Source organism: Oncorhynchus tshawytscha, linkage group LG09 (genome assembly GCF_018296145.1).
Source record: "Oncorhynchus tshawytscha isolate Ot180627B linkage group LG09, Otsh_v2.0, whole genome shotgun sequence".
NCBI lineage: Eukaryota > Metazoa > Chordata > Actinopteri > Salmoniformes > Salmonidae > Oncorhynchus > Oncorhynchus tshawytscha.
Window position 1 is genome coordinate 12,107,794 of NC_056437.1, and position 18,086 is coordinate 12,125,879.

General features: G+C 42.4%; 1 protein-coding gene across 2 annotated transcripts; it reads right to left on the minus strand.

Annotated features, from left to right (window-relative positions):
• Positions 1 to 360: 360 nt before the first annotated feature.
• Positions 361 to 17,554, minus strand: cdc37l1 (cell division cycle 37-like 1). 2 transcript variants are annotated; one of them, XM_024430898.2, is made up of 9 exons: positions 17,510 to 17,554; positions 16,779 to 16,930; positions 15,266 to 15,544; positions 9,844 to 9,934; positions 9,624 to 9,739; positions 9,108 to 9,230; positions 6,438 to 6,614; positions 6,255 to 6,326; positions 361 to 1,932 (listed from the first exon to the last, which is right to left on the minus strand). In XM_024430898.2, the coding sequence occupies exons 2-9, from the start codon at positions 16,884 to 16,886 to the stop codon at positions 1,813 to 1,815; spliced, it is 1,086 nt and encodes a 361-aa protein (XP_024286666.1). In that variant the 5' UTR covers positions 16,887 to 16,930; positions 17,510 to 17,554; the 3' UTR covers positions 361 to 1,812. The 2 variants fall into 2 exon arrangements, with proteins under 2 accessions (XP_024286666.1, XP_024286667.1); XM_024430899.1 differs by lacking the exon at positions 17,510 to 17,554 and adding an exon at positions 17,370 to 17,388.
• Positions 17,555 to 18,086: the final 532 nt, after the last annotated feature.

An 18,086-nucleotide genomic window follows, 5' to 3' on the forward strand; every position in this document is an offset into this window, starting at 1 on the left:
TTCCATCACTGGTTATTTGGACAAATCACAACTTCTGAGGTGTTACCATTTTTTTTCTTCTAATTTTAGAAAGGCAGTCATTCAGCCCATAACTTGCAGAGAGAGAGGATGGAGCTCCTCGTTCTAGCATCTCATGGACCCAGAATTTAATCGAGCAGACTTTAGTTCTGGGTTACCCCGAGATTAGCTATTTGATAATCAGAGATAAATGACTGTTATATATCTCCATAAATAATATACTTGTTCTGTAATAAGTTATTATCGAGTCTCACTATCTGGAAGAGACTGATCAGGCTGATAAGATTTTATTATAACTTTATCATGAAAAACAAAAAAAACAAACAGTGAAAAGCAACAAAACAGATTTCAATTCATTTATTTCATTAGTTTTTTGCAGAACGTTTAAAATGTGTTCAGGTAGACCTAACGTATTATAGCCATTTACCCTGCACAGTTGTTTTAAAGCAGTTCTATTTCAAACAGAGCACAGACTAGTACAGGATGTTTTCACGTTATGGCAGCCAAAGGAAGTTCTACAGGTTTCCAGTGTCACAATCAATTATGTGAGCAGTTGAGTTTAGCAGCCATACATTGATATGTTGAGAAGCTTATTCTTCTGTGATGGACAGAGCAAGACATTTTATGAGTGTTGGTTGAGGATGAGTGACCAGCAGTAACAAAAGTAATAACAGCAAACTCATTGCTTTGCATAGTGAAGTCGTCATTATACTACCATGGTAGTATATCGGCATTAAATATTGTCCTAATGACAAACTGGACACACAGGAGCTGAAAGAGCACAGGGCCCTAATCCAGAGTGTCAGAATAGGAGTGCTGATCTGAGATCAGTTTAGCTTTTTAAACCATTATGAATTAGAAGGGGGGCCCCAGACCTTTTAAACCATTATGAATTAGAGGTGTTGACCAGCCCTTAGACTAGCACTCCTACTCACGCTTTGTGAATATGGGCCCAGAGCGTTTGCACGTGTCTATGACAGTTTTAACCACATGCACTAGTGGCTCAGTGGTGTTGGACAGAACATTAGAGACTGCAGAAATAGGACTCCAGGATTAGGCCTCTTGTTTCTTCAACCAAAACATGGTGCACTTTTATTTACGACAAGAGCAAGTTTGATTGTAATGCTCAGGCTTTACCCCTCCTACTAAAGGAAGGAAAGGGGGATACCTAGTCATTTTCCCAACAAGTCATTCAACCGAAATGGGTCTTCCGCTTTTAATCCAACCCCTCTGTATCAGAGCGGTGCGGGGGGGGCTGCCTTAAATCAACGTCCATGTCGTTGGCGCCCGTAGTTATTGTTGGGGGTTAACTGCTTTGGTCAAGGGCAGAACGGCCAATTTCTCTGTTACTGGCCCAACGCTCTTAACCGCTAGACTTCCTACTTGTGAAGCCTACTGTAGATGGACTGTTATCTCCCTTCTTCACACCCATAAGGTTGATTAACGGAGTCACAGGAATACCCCAAAATATATAAACAAAAACAATTCTCAAAAGTTTGAAGTAGTTCTTGTAAATTCATGTGTAAAGATGACTTCCTTACAAAGCAAGGTTCACTCTGCTAAAACAATCAAGATATGTCATGAGTAGAGATACTCTAGCTATCTGAGAAAAGGTAAGGTAAGGTAAGTGCCTCAAAATACCTACCACTCACCTTCTTTAAATAGATTGTTTTGAACAAATATAAAGTGCAAGACACATTCAGGCGCAGATTCTGCTGCATACAAAAATAAGTCTCTGTGGGGAGCTCAGCCCTTTTCCTATGGGAGAGATGGAGGGAGCGTGCACCACAGTCGTTATGTCTCCATCATGCGCAGGTCGTCTGTTTCTGGATTAACTTCCTCCTTGGACCGTCTCCCTTCTTTGTTCGTCCACAAGCCAGACTCCAGACAACGCTTCACATGGTACTCTGCCACCTGGTGGTACAACCAAAACAGCAACTTCAACTCACGAGAGAAAACCAAAATAACTTAAAATGCAAGAAGCCATAACTGAGTAATCTAAAGAAGAAACAGACACCCGTATACGATATGATTAATGCATCTTTATGGGTTAGTTCTAAGGTTGCCTGTTCCAAACACCATTTCCCCTGGGAAGTGTGTAGTTTGGGACGATAATCCACCTGCTCTGTGGCACTAACACTGATAATTCCCCATTTCATCAGCATTCATCAGGACCAGTATGCAACAACCCTCTCAGAATAGGAGTGCTGGGCCCGTATCCACAAAGTGCCTCAGAGTAGATAATTGGTTGTAAGTTCTAAGGAGACATTTGACCTACTCTTAAGGGTAAAAATAAAAGCTATGCATGAAACATTTTTAGTCATAAGAGTCTCACCTTGTCGACAGATATTTAGGAGACCTCACGAGCTGTCCTAATCAGTTAACCCTTTACACTTGTAGGAATTGGCCTATATGGATAGGGCTAAATTGAAAGGTTTCTTATAGAAGAAATATGAAAAGCATATGCATAACCATGGTAGCAATTAAAAGGGAACAGTTTGGAGATAACGGGAAAATTATTAGACCAAAGTTGAATCCAAAAACATTACACTTGATTTTACAGTATTTTATTTTTTTACTGTACTGTTATTTGTTGATAACAAAATCTGAAGTTAATCTGGATACATTCAGTAATATATGAATATTACTGGAAAATGTGGTGTGGGCGCAACATACAACAAATAAAGTGCAAGGGTTTGAGTGAGAGGTCTAACTGGTGTCTCCAAGTGGCTACACACTTCTCCAAAGTTTGCACAGTACATGTCATTTCAAATGAGGTTTTTTGACTCAAAAGGAGAGTCTACAATTATAAAATACTTTTTTGAGCTCTCATAGCTGGACCATTGAGGAACTACAGCAAGCACACTTGTAATAGTTGTGTTTGGAATGCGACCCTGCATCCCCGCAGTCACAGAATGACTTGATGTTTATGCACTCTAAAAACGGTCCATTATAAATCACAATCTGGGTCAGATGGGCATCCTTTAAAACCTTGTTCTATTGCCAATGAGACTAGCTTAGTTATAAAATATGACATATGTGTGTGTTAGGCTTTCACAATGCAATTCACAGAAAAATATCCCTTTGGAGTGCACACAAAGGGGTTATAAGTGCATTTAGGTGCGTGTCCCGCGGAAAACCCTCCTTACATAAAGAAACATGGGCTCATTCTGTTCAGAACAACCCAGGGTATGACGCCATGTCATATTGTAACTGTACATCAAACCGTGATTATACATGTTGACACTGTATATGACCGGAGTTTTATGATATGAAATGTGAAGTGCACATTAGGAATCATGGGTATTTGGCTTGCTTCTATTGACATTAATGCAGTATTTATCATCATCAGCGTCTCATATTTCAAAATTCACAGTCCTCTAAATTTACAGCATTTCCCCTCACTAAGACAACAAAAACATTTGCTAAAGTTGCCCAATTAGTGGGAGGGATGGGGGGGCAACTTAATGTAGCGTGCGGTGCTCAAGTCCAGAACGGCTGTCATTCAAAAGCCTAGTGCTGTGAGGCAGAGAGCCAAAGTGCTAACGTCATGCATAGCATGTTACTGTACAGTCACTGCGTTCCAATGTATGCATTTATCAGTGACCGAATCTTCCATTGGAGTGTAAAGGGGTAAGAGTTGCCAGCAGGTGTCTTGATAATAGAAAATTGCAGCGAGTCAGTGTTTTCCTGCGCCACATGCAACTGCCTTGGAGTTGATAACATTTTGATAGGATCAATCCATTAATAATCTCTTGTGCTTTTGACAATGATATGACATGCATAAATACTTAGAACCACTAGGGTAATAAATCAAACATTTTTTCTTAGATTATTTAATTACCTACATGTTATTTCAAGTTATCCCTTTGGAGTGCAACATCACATTGCAATTAAATGAAAGAGCCTACATTGGGCACGCCTATAATTTGGGCAATTGACCTCATCTAGGGCTTATGTTTACTTTGATTGTGTTAGATGGAAATGATAGATCTTTCAAAACGTTGTACGCACTGGACTTCATGCCTACTGTGCCAACGCCATTTAGAGTTGTACAACGACTTCATGCCTACTGTGCCAACGCCATTTAGAGTTGTACAACGACTTCATGCCTACTGTGCCAACGCCATTTAGAGTTGTACAACGACTTCATGCCTACTGTGCCAACGCCATTTAGAGTTGTACAACGACTTCATGCCTACTGTGCCAACGCCATTTAGAGTTGTACAACGACTTCATGCCTACTGTGCCAACGCCATTTAGAGTTGTACAACGACTTCATGCCTACTGTGCCAACGCCATTTAGAGTTGTACAACGACTTCATGCCTACTGTGCCAACGCCATTTAGAGTTGTACAACGACTTCATGCCTACTGTGCCAACGCCATTTAGAGTTGTACAACGACTTCATGCCTACTGTGCCAACGCCATTTAGAGTTGTACAACGACTTCATGCCTACTGTGCCAACGCCATTTAGAGTTGTACAACGACTTCATGCCTACTGTGCCAACGCCATTTAGAGTTGTACAACGACTTCATGCCTACTGTGCCAACGCCATTTAGAGTTGTACAACGACTTCATGCCTACTGTGCCAACGCCATTTAGAGTTGTACAACGACTTCATGCCTACTGTGCCAACGCCATTTAGAGTTGTACAACGACTTCATGCCTACTGTGCCAACGCCATTTAGAGTTGTACAACGACTTCATGCCTACTGTGCCAACGCCATTTAGAGTTGTACAACGACTTCATGCCTACTGTGCCAACGCCATTTAGAGTTGTACAACGACTTCATGCCTACTGTGCCAACGCCATTTAGAGTTGTACAACGACTTCATGCCTACTGTGCCAACGCCATTTAGAGTTGTACAACGACTTCATGCCTACTGTGCCAACGCCATTTAGAGTTGTACAACGACTTCATGCCTACTGTGCCAACGCCATTTAGAGTTGTACAGCGAGTGTGACCAGTGTGTTGATATAACAGTAATATTGTCAATTCTACTTTTAACAACCATCAGAATTGGTTAAAGAAAGGTTATGCATGCCAACATATTAGGCAATAATTAACAGTAGGCAAAGTGATCTTGTCAGGCGACAGTTATATCAAACACTTTAACATTGCAACATTTGATGTACCTTCACAGTGCGCGTCTGAATAGAGTTCACAGCTGGCGATGGCTCATCGCAATTGGTTATTCTCCATCATTTGTAACAATGTAAATGAGGGTCATCACTATCTTTCCTTTGCGGAACCGCAAACTGTTGTGATTACCAGCTGTGATAAACTTTTATGACTTGATTTTACTCGTGGCTCAGAGTTTGTCTGGGCAGTGTCTTAAAACAGGTTCAGTTTTAGGATGCTGTCAAGACTAAAAAGGTAACCGGATTCCTAAGACCTTTTCATCTAGGATCAGCTCCTCACTCCCTGTCCATATAGTTGTATTTATTATGATCCAAGAGGCTGAATTGATCTGGGACTCTAAAATAGGCCCAGTGCTTAGTGAGATGGTGGGGGAGAGGTTTGGAAAGTTGACCTGCCTGAGCTGCTCTGAATGGATGTACATGGGATGTGTACCAAACGGCACTCTATTCCCTTTATAAAGCACTACATTTGAATGAGTCCTGGGCAAGAGTAGTACAATATATAGGGAATAGGGTGCCATTTTGGGACACAAAGGGATTAACCCAGTCTACTGCTCAAGCTGATTATAATGCTTATGTAACAGGAGTTTCTTTTCTGCATTCATTGGCCCACATCTAGAGTTCCAACCAGGGCCCAACTGCTAACTAAGTGTTATTTGTGGAGGAGGACATGTTTCATTTCCTTGTTTCACTCTCTCTTTTAGGATTCGACATGGAGTCAGGTTTCAGGGGCCAGTTGGGGGTGACTCTCTCTCCCTCTCTGAGAAACACACTGACTTGATTTACTTCCGTTTTTAAAAATAGAGAGCACGGCTTGAAACTTGAACATTAACTTGAGCTCTTTGGATATTTCCATCTTTTAACTCAATCAATGTTTATATAAGAAATAAGGCCCCTCGTCTCACAGTATAGCTGACATTTTTTAAGCTTCCCGAGGTTATACCTTGTACATGTGGTATCAATTGGCATAGGAGTAATTAATAGTTATCAACAAATAGTGTGGCTGAATAAACAGATCTATTTCCCATGTACACTATGTGTCTGACTCTGTAGTCAGTCTACTAAGAAAACAGAACTGTAGCCATTACCTGTGGATTCATGGTGCTGAGAACATTCTGGAGAATCTGCATGTCTTGCAGCTGGAACCCTGCCTTCAGTTCCTGTTTCAGAACGGAATAAATATATCAGAACAAAACATTGAAATCACTATATTAAATTGTTACCATACAGGTGCATGTCAAAAATTCAAATATGTCATTTAGAATACTCACTGGGGGTAAAGATTCCAGAACCTCTTTGGGATCCAGATGACAGCATGCTGTACTGCTCTGGAGCGGTGTGTCGTTGGAGAGGGTCTCTCCTTTGAACTTGACGGTGTACTCTTTTACTCTCTGCTTAAAGGCTTCTAGCTCAGCATGGAAGACGTTTAAGTACCCCTCTTGTCCAGCCTTACACAGGGAAAAATATGACATTGGAATTAAAAACTTACTTGATCATCCTCAGGTTGACAAGAGGAACTTGGAATCATAATAAATAAATAAAAAATGTATTTTACCCCCTTTCTCTCCCCAATTTGGTGATATCCAATTGCGATCTTGTCTCATCACTGCAACTCCCCAACGGGCTCAGGAGAGGCGAAGGTCGAGTCATGCGTCTTCCGAAACATGACCCGCCAAACTGCGGTTCTTAACTTCGTTGGGGTAGGGGTCAGTATTTTCACATCCGGATGAAAAGAGTGCCCAGAGTAAAAACTGCCTGCTACTCAGGCCCAGATGCTAGGATATGCATATTATTAGATTTAGGCAGAAAACACTCTGAAGTTTCTAAAAAAAAATTGAATGATGTCTGAGTATAACAGAACTCATATGGCAGGCAAAAATCTGAGCAACAAATCCAATCAGGATGTGTGAAATCTGAGGTTTGTAGGTTTTCAAGTCTTAGCCTATCCGATATACAGTGTCTGTGGGGTCATATTGCACTTCCTAAGGCTTCTACTAGATGTCAACAGTCTTTAGAACCTTGTTTCAGGCTTCTACTGTGAAGTAGGAGAGAATGAGAGCTGATTGAATCATGGGTCTGCCAGAAGGCCATGTGCTCAGTCAGGTGCTCGCCCGTGAGAGTTAGCTCCGGTCCCTTTCATTTCTAAAGACAAAGGAATTCTCCAGTTGAAGCATTATTGAAGATTTATGATAAAAACATCCTAAAGATTGATTATATACATCGTTTGACATGTTTCTACGAACTGTAATATAACTTTTTTGACTTTGTCTGGACCTAGTGCCTGTGCATTTGGATTACTGTATTAAATGCGAACAAAAATTAGGTATTTGGACATTTATTGTGAAACTGGGATTCCTAGGAGTGCATTTTGATGAAGATCAAAAGGTAAGTGAATATTTATAATGTTATTTCCGACTTTTGTTGACTCCATAACATGGCGGGTATCTGTATTGCTTGTTTTGGTCTCTGAGCGCTGTACTCAGATTATTCCATGGTGTGCTTTTTCCGTAAAGCTTTTTTGAAATCTGACACAGCGGTTGCATTAAGGAGAAGTATATCTTTAATTCCATGCATAACAGTTGTATTTTCATCAACATTTATGATGAGTATTTCTGTAAATTGACGTTGCTTTCTGCACTTTCACCGGATGTTCTGAAGGCAAAACATAACGCGCCAATGTAAACAGAGATTTTTGGATATAAATATGAACTTTATCGAACAAAACATACATGTATTGTGTAACATGAAGTCCTATGAGTGCCATCCGATGGTTAGTGATTAATTTTCTCTCCATGTCTGCTTTTTGTGACTCCTCTCTTTGGCTGGAAAAATGGCTGTGTTTTTTTGTGACTAGGTACTGACCTAACATAATCGCATGGTATGCTTTTGTCGTAAAGCCTTTTTGAAATCGGACACTGTGGTGGGATTAACAACAAGTTCATCTTTAAAATGGTGTATAATACATGCATGTTTGAGAAATTTTAATTATGAGATTGTTTGAATTTGGCTAGCTAGCGTTAGCTAGCGTCCACCCTCAGCCAAACCCTCTCATAACCCGGGCCAATTGTGCACCGTCCTATGGGACTCCCAGTCCCTGCCTGTTGTGACACAGTCTGGGATCGAACCCGGGTCTGTAGTGACGCCTCAAGCACTGCGATGCAGAGCCTTACACCGCTGCACCACTCGGGAGGCCTCTTATTAAAAAATAAAAGTGTTCTCTAAACATTAAGAGTGTGTTACGCAGTTGTAGATGCATGATTACGGCTGAGAAAAGCAACAAATATTTTGGAATTAATCCATGCAGCCTCTTAAAATCATATCAATATGTAAAACACTGGTAATCATACAGAAATTCTTACACTGTTTTGGCATGAAAGCAATAGTGTTTTGGCATGAAAGCATGTAGCTGTATATCATTGTGATGTTGTAGGAGTCTGTTGTGACTCCTGTCTCTCTCTAGTGGTCATTTGACCACATTACATCACTGTACAGTACAACTATTTTTAGTGAATGACAGTTAGTTACGTAACATTAAATAATAACATAAAATCAGTCAAAACATTGACAAGTTTGATCATTAAATCACACATTAAAACATTTGATCAATCCTCAACCTAGCTTATCAATAACCACTGGTTATAAGGTGGGTGAACAATTTGCCTTATATTACTTTGCAGTATAATGACTTGACAGTGACTCAGCAGACAGACGGGGATGGTTAGATAGAGCCTTTGCTAGTCTTAGGATGCCTCAAATAGCACCCTACTCACTTTATAGTGCATTATGTTTGACCAAAGCCCTACGTGACCCCCTTGTCAAAAGTAGTGCACTATTATATAGGGAATCATTTCAACCCATTATTAGGGTGCCTGATGTGGTATAATGACTTAACCGTGACAGCAGACAGACCAGCAGACAGACCAGAATAGCTAGATGCTTACTTTGGCTTTGTGGAAGAAGTGACGGAAGCAGCCTCTGGGATCCTGCTGGGAGGTGCTGGCCATCTCCAGGATAAACTGCATAGCAACAGCCTGGTGAGCGACCTGCTCCATCAATGCCTCTTTCTGTGGTTGAATAGATCAAAGTGGAAAAAATGTGAATTCATCCGTATAACACAAATCAAGTCTGTAGGCTATACTATAACGTCAATGTTTGTAAACCTGAGCAAATATCTGTCAGGAGAAAGGGAACAGGATAGAACCTCTAACATAAGTGACCCATAGTCGTAAGTATAAAATTAACTCATTCAGAAATGTCATTTGTTAGAAAAGATGCTGAAGGATCAGTCTGGCCTTTTAACAATAGTTAGATCTGTCGGTCAGTAAACAATAGTTTACACATCAACCCTGAACAGGAAACATACGGCCGGCTGATATTGGCGTTTAGAAATCTAAAAATCTATTGTATCAAATACTAGCAGCAAATAAATTCACAGGACAGTGTGATGTTTTTCTGACCTCTTCGGCCTGAAGTCTAAAGCACCAGAGGATCAGGTAGTTGGCCGTCTCCTCACAGATGAGGTGATGCAGGTCAGACAGGAAGCGTTGGCTGTCATCCCACCTCCGCAACATGCCTGACCAATCACAATGGAGACACATCGGACCAATCACAATAGAGACAACGGACCAACACCTGCTGCATCACCATGATAAACTGTAAATTAAACATTTCACTCACCAAAATGTCTCAATTCTTTTTCATACTTCTGAACAAAGGTTTTGCTCTTGTCGTGAACCTCCAATTCAACGTTTTTACTATTAATAATACTCTATAGGAGAAGGAAAGAGAAGCACAGTCCACTGAGAAGAGGGTAGCAGCATTCCAATATAGCGACCGGAGTATGGACGAACGGGTGTGTCGAAAGAAAAGGGTGTGTGAAAAGGAGTGGGTCAAAAAGCACTGATAGTTTGGACTTTGTTTTTAAGAAAAAGTCAGTTGTATTTCATTGTTAGTTTAATAACTGAAAATGTGTAAAACTGACTAAAAGTATTGATGGTGGTGTACCGTTTCTTCATGAGTTGTATGCGTGTGCTTACTGTGACGGTCACCCTCATATTGGCTACCACGTAGTTACTTCGCACGCAGTTGCCAGACAATAGTGCTTGTCAAGCGGCAGTGAAGGGCACTGTGTCACCATTCATGCCCTACCCATTGAGTAATATGTATGTAGTCTACGTCTCAAGATGACATCTAGATAGCTATCAATATTAGTTATTTCTTGTGTAGGCTACTTTAGTACTTGAAATAAAATAGTGTGAGAAAATGAACGGCCACGTTAGTTACCGCCGGCGACACTACAGTGATACCAAGTAGGAAGCATTTCAAGTCGGCAGGCATGTCGATACAACACCGGTGCACAGGTCGCTGTCTTATCGACTCCTAGTGCAGCACAACTAGCCACGCAAAAAACGGTCTTGAGTGGCAACAAATCTGCCCAATTAGCCGAGTCGCTATACACACACCCACTCCTTTCGACACACCCACACTCGGGTTGGCATATTGGGCTGCAGCTACACATACTTGATTCATTCCTCGCTTTCTCCTCTGACCTTCTCATTCAATGTGTTTTGATGAAGTGAGAAGGGCATACAAAAGGCGTCAAGGAGATACAATTTAGATTGGCCCGCTTACCGTCTGGAGAAAGATCAGAAGTGTACTGATCAGGTAGGTAGCTTAGAGAAATCTAACTTGGTTTACCCTTTTTTTTTTTTTCCCCCAATGGGAAAATAATTGCATGTCCATGATTCCTCACATCTTTTCTCTTCAACCTTCTTAAAACCCATTTGATCAGAAGTTCTGAGGGGAGGGATCATGGACTTTCTCATCCAATGGAGTTTGAGGAGGCGGCGAATAACGCAAGGAATAAAGGAAATGTAATTGAGATTCCCCCAACGTGTCTGTAGGTTCCCTTTTCAGGGGGGTTGCACTTTCAGTAAAACATCATGGGGGGGGTTGCACTCTTGCAACGTCAGTAAAACATACTATGGGGAGGGAGTTGAAGGATCTACAAATCACACCTGACAATGAAATCCATGCCTCGCTGGAAGCTCCGCCTTCCACAGTTGATAAGCATGAGAATCGGATTCCTTCCTTCACTTATGCCATTCTTCACCTTGGTGTGAACAGGAATGATTCAAGCTACTAAAACAAAACGTCTTACACGGAACCCAAACCAGCTGCGCACGTGCGCCATCGTGCATAAATGTATTTTGTCCCCCTACACCAAACGCGATCCCGACAGGCAGGTTAAAATATCAAAACAAACTCTGAACCAATGACATTCATTTGGGGACAGGTCGAAAAGCATTAAACATGTATGGAAACCAATGAGGAGATGGCACGTGAGTACCTGCTTCTATAAACCAATGAGGAGATGGGAGAGGCAGGACTTGCAGCACGATCTGCGTCAGAAATAGAACCGATTTTAGCCCTTGGCATAGCAGACGCTCGTTGGCATGCGCGAGCAGTGGGGGTGCAATAATTGAATAACATTGATTTCTAAATTTATTTAGCAACGCTGGCGCACGCGACGTGTCCGGTCTGATCAGCATGTTACGTTGCACCAACTAAACTGTCCCTTTGTGTTAGACCAAAACCTGAGGACTCTCCTTCACTGCAGCCGATGTGGGCAAAACATTTTAACGTGTTAACCCTCGCAAGGCTGCAGGCCCAGATGGCATCCCCAGCCGTGTCCTCAGAGCATGCGCAGACCAGCTGGCTGGTGTGTTTACGGACATATTCAATCAATCCTTATCCCAGCCTGCTGTTCCCACATGCTTCAAGAGGGCCGCCATTGTTCCTGTTCCCAAGAAAGCTAAGGTAACTGAGCTAAACGACTACCGCCCCGTAGCACTCACATCAGTTGTCAATTGCTTTGAGAGACTAGTCAAGGACCATATCACCTCCACCCTACCTGACACCCTAGATCCACTCCAATTAGCTTACCGCCCTAACAGGTCCACAGACGACACAATCGCAACCACATTGCCCTAACCCATCTGGACAAGAGGAAAACCTATTTAAGAATGCTGTTCATCAACTACAGCTCAGCATTTAACACCATAGTACCCTCCAAACTCAGCATCAAGCTCGAGACCCTGGGTCTTGACCCCACCCTGTGCAACTGGGTACTGGACTTCCTGACGGGCCGACCCCAGGTGGTGAGGGTAGGTAACAACATCTCCATCCCGCTGATCCTCAACACTGGGGCCCCACAAGGGTGCGTTCTGAGCCCTCTCCTGTACTCCCTGATCACTCACGACTGCTTGGCCACGCACGCCTCCAACTCAATCATCAAGTTTGCAGATGACACTAGTGGCAGGCTTGATTACCAACAACGAGACAGCCTACAGGAAGGAGGTGAGGGCCCTCGGAGCGTGGTGTCAGGAAAATAACCTCACACGCAACGTCAACAAAAAAAAGGAGATGATCGTGGACTTCAGGAAACAGCAGAGGGAGCACCCCCCTATCCACATCGACGGGACAGAAGTGGAGAAGGTAGTAAGTTTTAAGTTCCTCGGCATACACATCACAGACAAACTGAAAATGGTCCACCCACACAGACAGCGTGATGAAGGTGCAGCAGCGCCTCTTCAACCTCAAGAGGTTGAAGAAATTTGGTTTGTCACCAAAAGCACACACATTTTACAGATGCACAATCGAGAGCATTTTGTCGGGCTGTATCACCATCTGGTACGGCAACTGCTCTGCCCACAACCGTAAGGCTCTCCAGAGGGTAGTGAGGTCTGCCCAACGCATCACCGGGGGCAAAATACCTGCCCTCCAGGACACCTACACCACCCGATGTCACAGGAAGGCCAAAAATCATCAAGGACATCAACCACCCGAGCCAATGCCTGTTCACCCCGCTATCATCCAGAAGGCAAAGTCAGTACAGGTTCATCAAAGCAGGGACCGAGAGACTGAAAAACAGCTTCTATCTCAAGGCCATCAGACTGTTAAACAGCCACCACTAACATTGAGTGGCTGCTGCCAACACACTGACTCAACTCCAGCCACTTTAATAATGTAAAAATTGATGTAAAAAACATAACACTAGCCACTTTAAACAATGCCACTTCATATAACGTTTACAGCCTACATTACTCATCTCATATGTATATACTGTACTCGACACCATCTACTGCATCTTGCCTATGCAGTACCATCACTCATTCATATATTTTTATGTACATATTCTTTCATTACTTTACACTGTGTGTATAAGGAAGTTGTTGTGGAATTGTTAGGTTACTCGTTGGTTATTACTGTTATTGTCGGAACTAGAAGCACAAGCATTTCGCTACACTCGCATTAACATCTGCTAACCATGTGTATGTGACAAATAAAATTGGGAAACTGGTCAGAATTGAAGGAATGATGGATGTCACTAAATACAGGGTAATTCTTGAAGGAAACATGTTTTAGTCTTCCAGAGATTTTAAACTGGGACAGAGGTTCACCTTCCAGCAGGACAATTTTTATTTCACCTTTATTTAACCAACAATGAACCTAAGCATACTGCTAAAGCAACACTCGAGTGGTTTAAGGGGAAACATTTAAATGTCTTGGATTGGCCTACTCAAAGCCCAGACCTCAATCCAATTGAGAATCTGTGATATGACTTAAAGATTGCTGTACACCAGCGGAACCCATCCAACTTGATGGAGCTGGAGCAGTTTTGCCTTGAAGAATGGGCAAAAATCCCAGTTGCTTGATGTGCCAAGCTTATAGAGACACACCCCAAGAGACTTGCAGCTGTAATTGCTGCAAAAAGGTAGCTCTTCAAAGTATTGACTTTGGGGGGAGTGAATAATTATGCATGCTCAAGTTGTGTTTATTGGTCTTATTTCTTGTTTGTTTCACAATAAAAAATATTTTGGCTCTTCAAAGTGGTAGGCATGTTGTGTAAATCAAATGATACAAACCCCCCCACAATCCATTTTAATTCCAGGTTGTAAGGCAACAAAATAGGAAAATGCCAAGGGGGAGGGGGGGGTGAATACTTTCGCTAGCTACTGTAAGCGTTGCTATCCTAGGGTCACACACACTTCTCATAAAGCAACTGATTTTACCTGTATTATTCAAAAACATAAAATACTGTAAAAAAAGTGATATATTTTGGCCATATTGCGCAGCCTTATTTAATACACAAGTGAATTTGCCCCAACACTTTTGGTCCCCTAAAATGGGGGGGGGACTATGTACAAAAAGTGCTGTAATTTCTAAACCGTTCACCCGATATGGATGAAAATACTCTCAAATTAAATCTTAAAGTCTGCACTTGAACCTTATAGTCATTGTATCATTTAACATCCAAAGCACTGGAGTACAGAGCCCAAACAGCCAAATTGTCACTGTCAGAATACCTCTGGAGCTCACTGTTCATTTCCCCATAGTATGTTGTACCGAAGTTGACTGACAAAGGGAGCGTAATGTTATGACTATAACTACTATAACTACTGACACCTATATGGCCCTGTGCCCTCCCTTCCGGGGCTCTGAAGAGAGGTTTTAAATTGAAAGAATGAAACAAAGCCTCACACCTATCACCTGTGGTAGGCGGGGCTTCCACCGAGGCGTGGATTTCATTGGTCTTGTCAGGCGTGAATTGTCGATCCTGCAACAGAACACGCAAGTGTGCAACTCCCCATAGTATGCTGTACCTTGTTTTCCCTCCTTCGGGGAACAGTAGTTATAGGCATAACGTTACATTTTCTAAGGCTGTGTCTAGACTTGACAGTTCATGCAGCTTTAGTATTCTGATCATGAATTCCAAACCCCTCCTGCATCTACCGTGTCCGGATTCCTTTTTCCCTGGCTATATTCAAATGTTAGTGTACATTGTACAAACGCTGGCGGAAGGAGTGCTGATGACGTCGCCCACTGTATGTGCTTTTGGTAGCCTGATTGTGTCCAGACTGAGGAGAACCCCCCCACACACAATGCATTCCTAACCACCTCTTGAAGTGGTCAGCCAGATCTGAACACTTTCAGACCACAAAGCGACTTGGTGTCTAGAGCGGTCTTTCAATGCGATCTTCAATTCTGATAGCAGAAGTCAAATGTAAGTGTCAAGTGTAGACACGACCTTAGTTACCTTGTCGAACATGTCCCGGCTGCTGTCAGCGCTGAGCACAGGGCTCCTGCTGCCTCCCAGCATGCTCTCCTTCCGGCGCCACTCATGTTCAGTCTGCGAGAGCTCCGATTGGCCGGCGACAGCGCGGGCGCGCTCCTGTTCGACGCTCTCGGAGCCGTGCAGCTCCATCCCACACATCTGGTCCTGAGCCTCCACTAACTGCCAGCTGGAAACAGAGGCCTTCACACACTGCTGCTGCCTCTGGCACAGGGACACCATGGACTCTGCACTGGCAACCTCCTGGAAGAAGATAATTAGCTTATTATGAACTGGTATCCTAATATCTTTGTAAGGAGACCCTCACCCACTGTAGCTGGTTTTGGCGGCAGCAGCACCAAGGGGTCACAGAGCAGAGGGGAGAAGAGGTTATAAACAACTGATATCAACGTATCTTTATATTTTATTCTGCTGCCGTCTCTGGCACAGAGACCCGGTTCTCTACACCACCATGGTCACAGAGAAGACAGTAACTTAAGATTGACATCTGAAAATATTGTTGACATTACATTCTGCAGCAGAATATTACATCTACAATAATCATGGCCAGTATTCCTAAAGCCCTCTCATTCTCCTCCTCCTGATGACGATGCATTGCTGTAACTCTGTTATGGCCGAACTGTGTGCAATAGTTATACATGGACATGTAAAACCAGAGGTTGTGAGCTAATAATAAAATGAACACCACCCACAAGCTTCAGCTGTCAACTCAATACCGCATTAATGGATATAACTATCAGGGAATAGAGATGACAGCACACACTAGATATGGATGCTTATGTTATCCACAGTAGCTGGGAAAGCTATGTAAGTAGCTAGCTGTTACTGCTTGACTGGCTAAAGCAGAATTACAGCAAGTATTACTGAGAAACAAATTTGGTGTAGAGAAACACATTTGGTGTAGAGAAACAAATTTGGTGTAGCTAGCTAGTGCCATATTCACCAATTTGCTGTGTAATACCTGTAGACCACTGTAAATTAGTCAGTGACACTCACTTGTCTGGGTTAAGGACGACTGGCTTAGACTCGCTGATGTCAAACCTGGCAATGAGACAATGTCATGAAAATAACCTGACAAGCTAGCTAAATCGTATTGAGTTTAATTGGCTGGCTACTAGCTAAATAACTAGCTACTGTAACGTTAGTGTATGTTCAGTCATTAAACGTCGTTCGTTAAGTAGAAAGTTACAAATGAAGGAGTCGGACTCAATTGCTCAGACTCGTTTCCATTGTTGACATTATGTAATGTACTTGACTTGTTAGCTAGCTAACTAATTACATACTGACTGTAATTATTATTATCACTGATTTAACATATCGAATAGCTAGCGGCAGGCTAAATAACTAGCTAATAACAGGGGAGGTGGTGGGTTGGCTTGCCTTTATTTCCTCCATGACTGACGTAGCTACCAAGCTGGCTTACAATAAAGTAAAGAATGAATTGGTAAATGTGCATTGGCATTTAGCCTCACAATACCTGCAGTGATGAGCTGTGAAAGCTACTTGGCACAGAAGAGGCAGAGGCACTATAACCCTCTTCTTCTTCGGGAAACATAGGGGAGTTTCCAGTCCCGAACCACTCCATCGCTGCTGCTCCGTCTCGACCCGCCCAAAACACCGAGGCTGAATCTATCAATTGGGAAAATATCGATATCGCCTAAGTTCTTCCAAAGAAAGTCAAAGCGCTAGCAAAAGTGATATTTGGATCAAAGCACAAATACACAGCAGCCTCCATGCTTTTATTCAAGTACCACGTGGTGAGGAACTTTGATCACGTGGCAAATATGTTTTGGCATTTTATTTATTATTTATATTGATGACCAATTTTACTATACGTGTTTTAATGTAGAGCACGTTTCAGGACAGAAATAGCCGAGCATTTCTGTACTTAAAAATAAATGAAATCGCCGTGAGATTATTTTATTAACGGGAGGAAACGTTTACCTGTTTTCAAATATCTATGTAAGTATAAAATTATATCGTGATAAAAACTACCAGGTAGCCATTTCCATCACTATACTATCACAGTGCCATCCGTTTTGTCACCAAAGCCCCATACACTACCCACCACTGCAACCTGTACGCTCTCGTTGGCTGGCCCTCGCTTCACACTCGTCGCCAAACCGACTGGCTCCAGGTCATCTACAAGACCCCGCTAGGTAAAGTCCCCCCTTATCTCAGCTCGCTGGTCACCATAGCAGCACCCACCGGTAGCACGCGCTCCAGCAGGTATATCTCTCTGGTCACCTCCAAAACCAGTTCTTCATTTGGCCGCCTCTCCTTCCAGTTCTCTCCTGCCAATGACTGGAACGAACTACAAAAATCTCTGAAACTGGAAACACTTATCTCCCTCACTAGCTTTAAGCACCAGCTGTCAGAGCAGCTCACAGATTACTCCTTTGCACCCCATTATTTCTATTTCTACTTTGCACATTCTTCCACTGCAAATCTACAATTCCAGTGTTTTACTTGCTATATTGTATTTACTTCGCCACCATGGCCTTTTTTTTGCCTTTACCTCCCTTATCTCACCTCATTTGCTCACATTGTATATAGACTTATTTTTCTATTGTATTATTGACTGTATGTTTGTTTTACTCCATGTGTAACTCTGTGTTGTTGTATGTGTCGAACTACTTTGCTTTATCTTGGCCAGGTCGCAATTGTAAATGAGAACTTGTTCTGAACTTGCCTACCTGGTTAAATGAAGGTTAAATAAATAAAAATATTACATTATATTCTATTCGGTTATTTTCTAAACCTCGCGAGACATAGACGAGAACGA

Bases quoted from the DNA above. Each gene is read 5' to 3' on its own strand.
- cdc37l1 (XM_024430898.2), bottom strand. From the start codon at position 16,886: ATGGAGTGGTTCGGGACTGGAAACTCCCCTATGTTTCCCGAAGAAGAA. The intron at 6,615-9,107 runs GTAAGCATCTAG...TCCCTGTGTAAG, and splicing joins ACTTCTTCCACAAAGCCAAA to GCTGGACAAGAGGGGTACTT. The intron at 6,327-6,437 runs GTGAGTATTCTA...GTTCTGAAACAG, and splicing joins TTCTGGAATCTTTACCCCCA to GAACTGAAGGCAGGGTTCCA.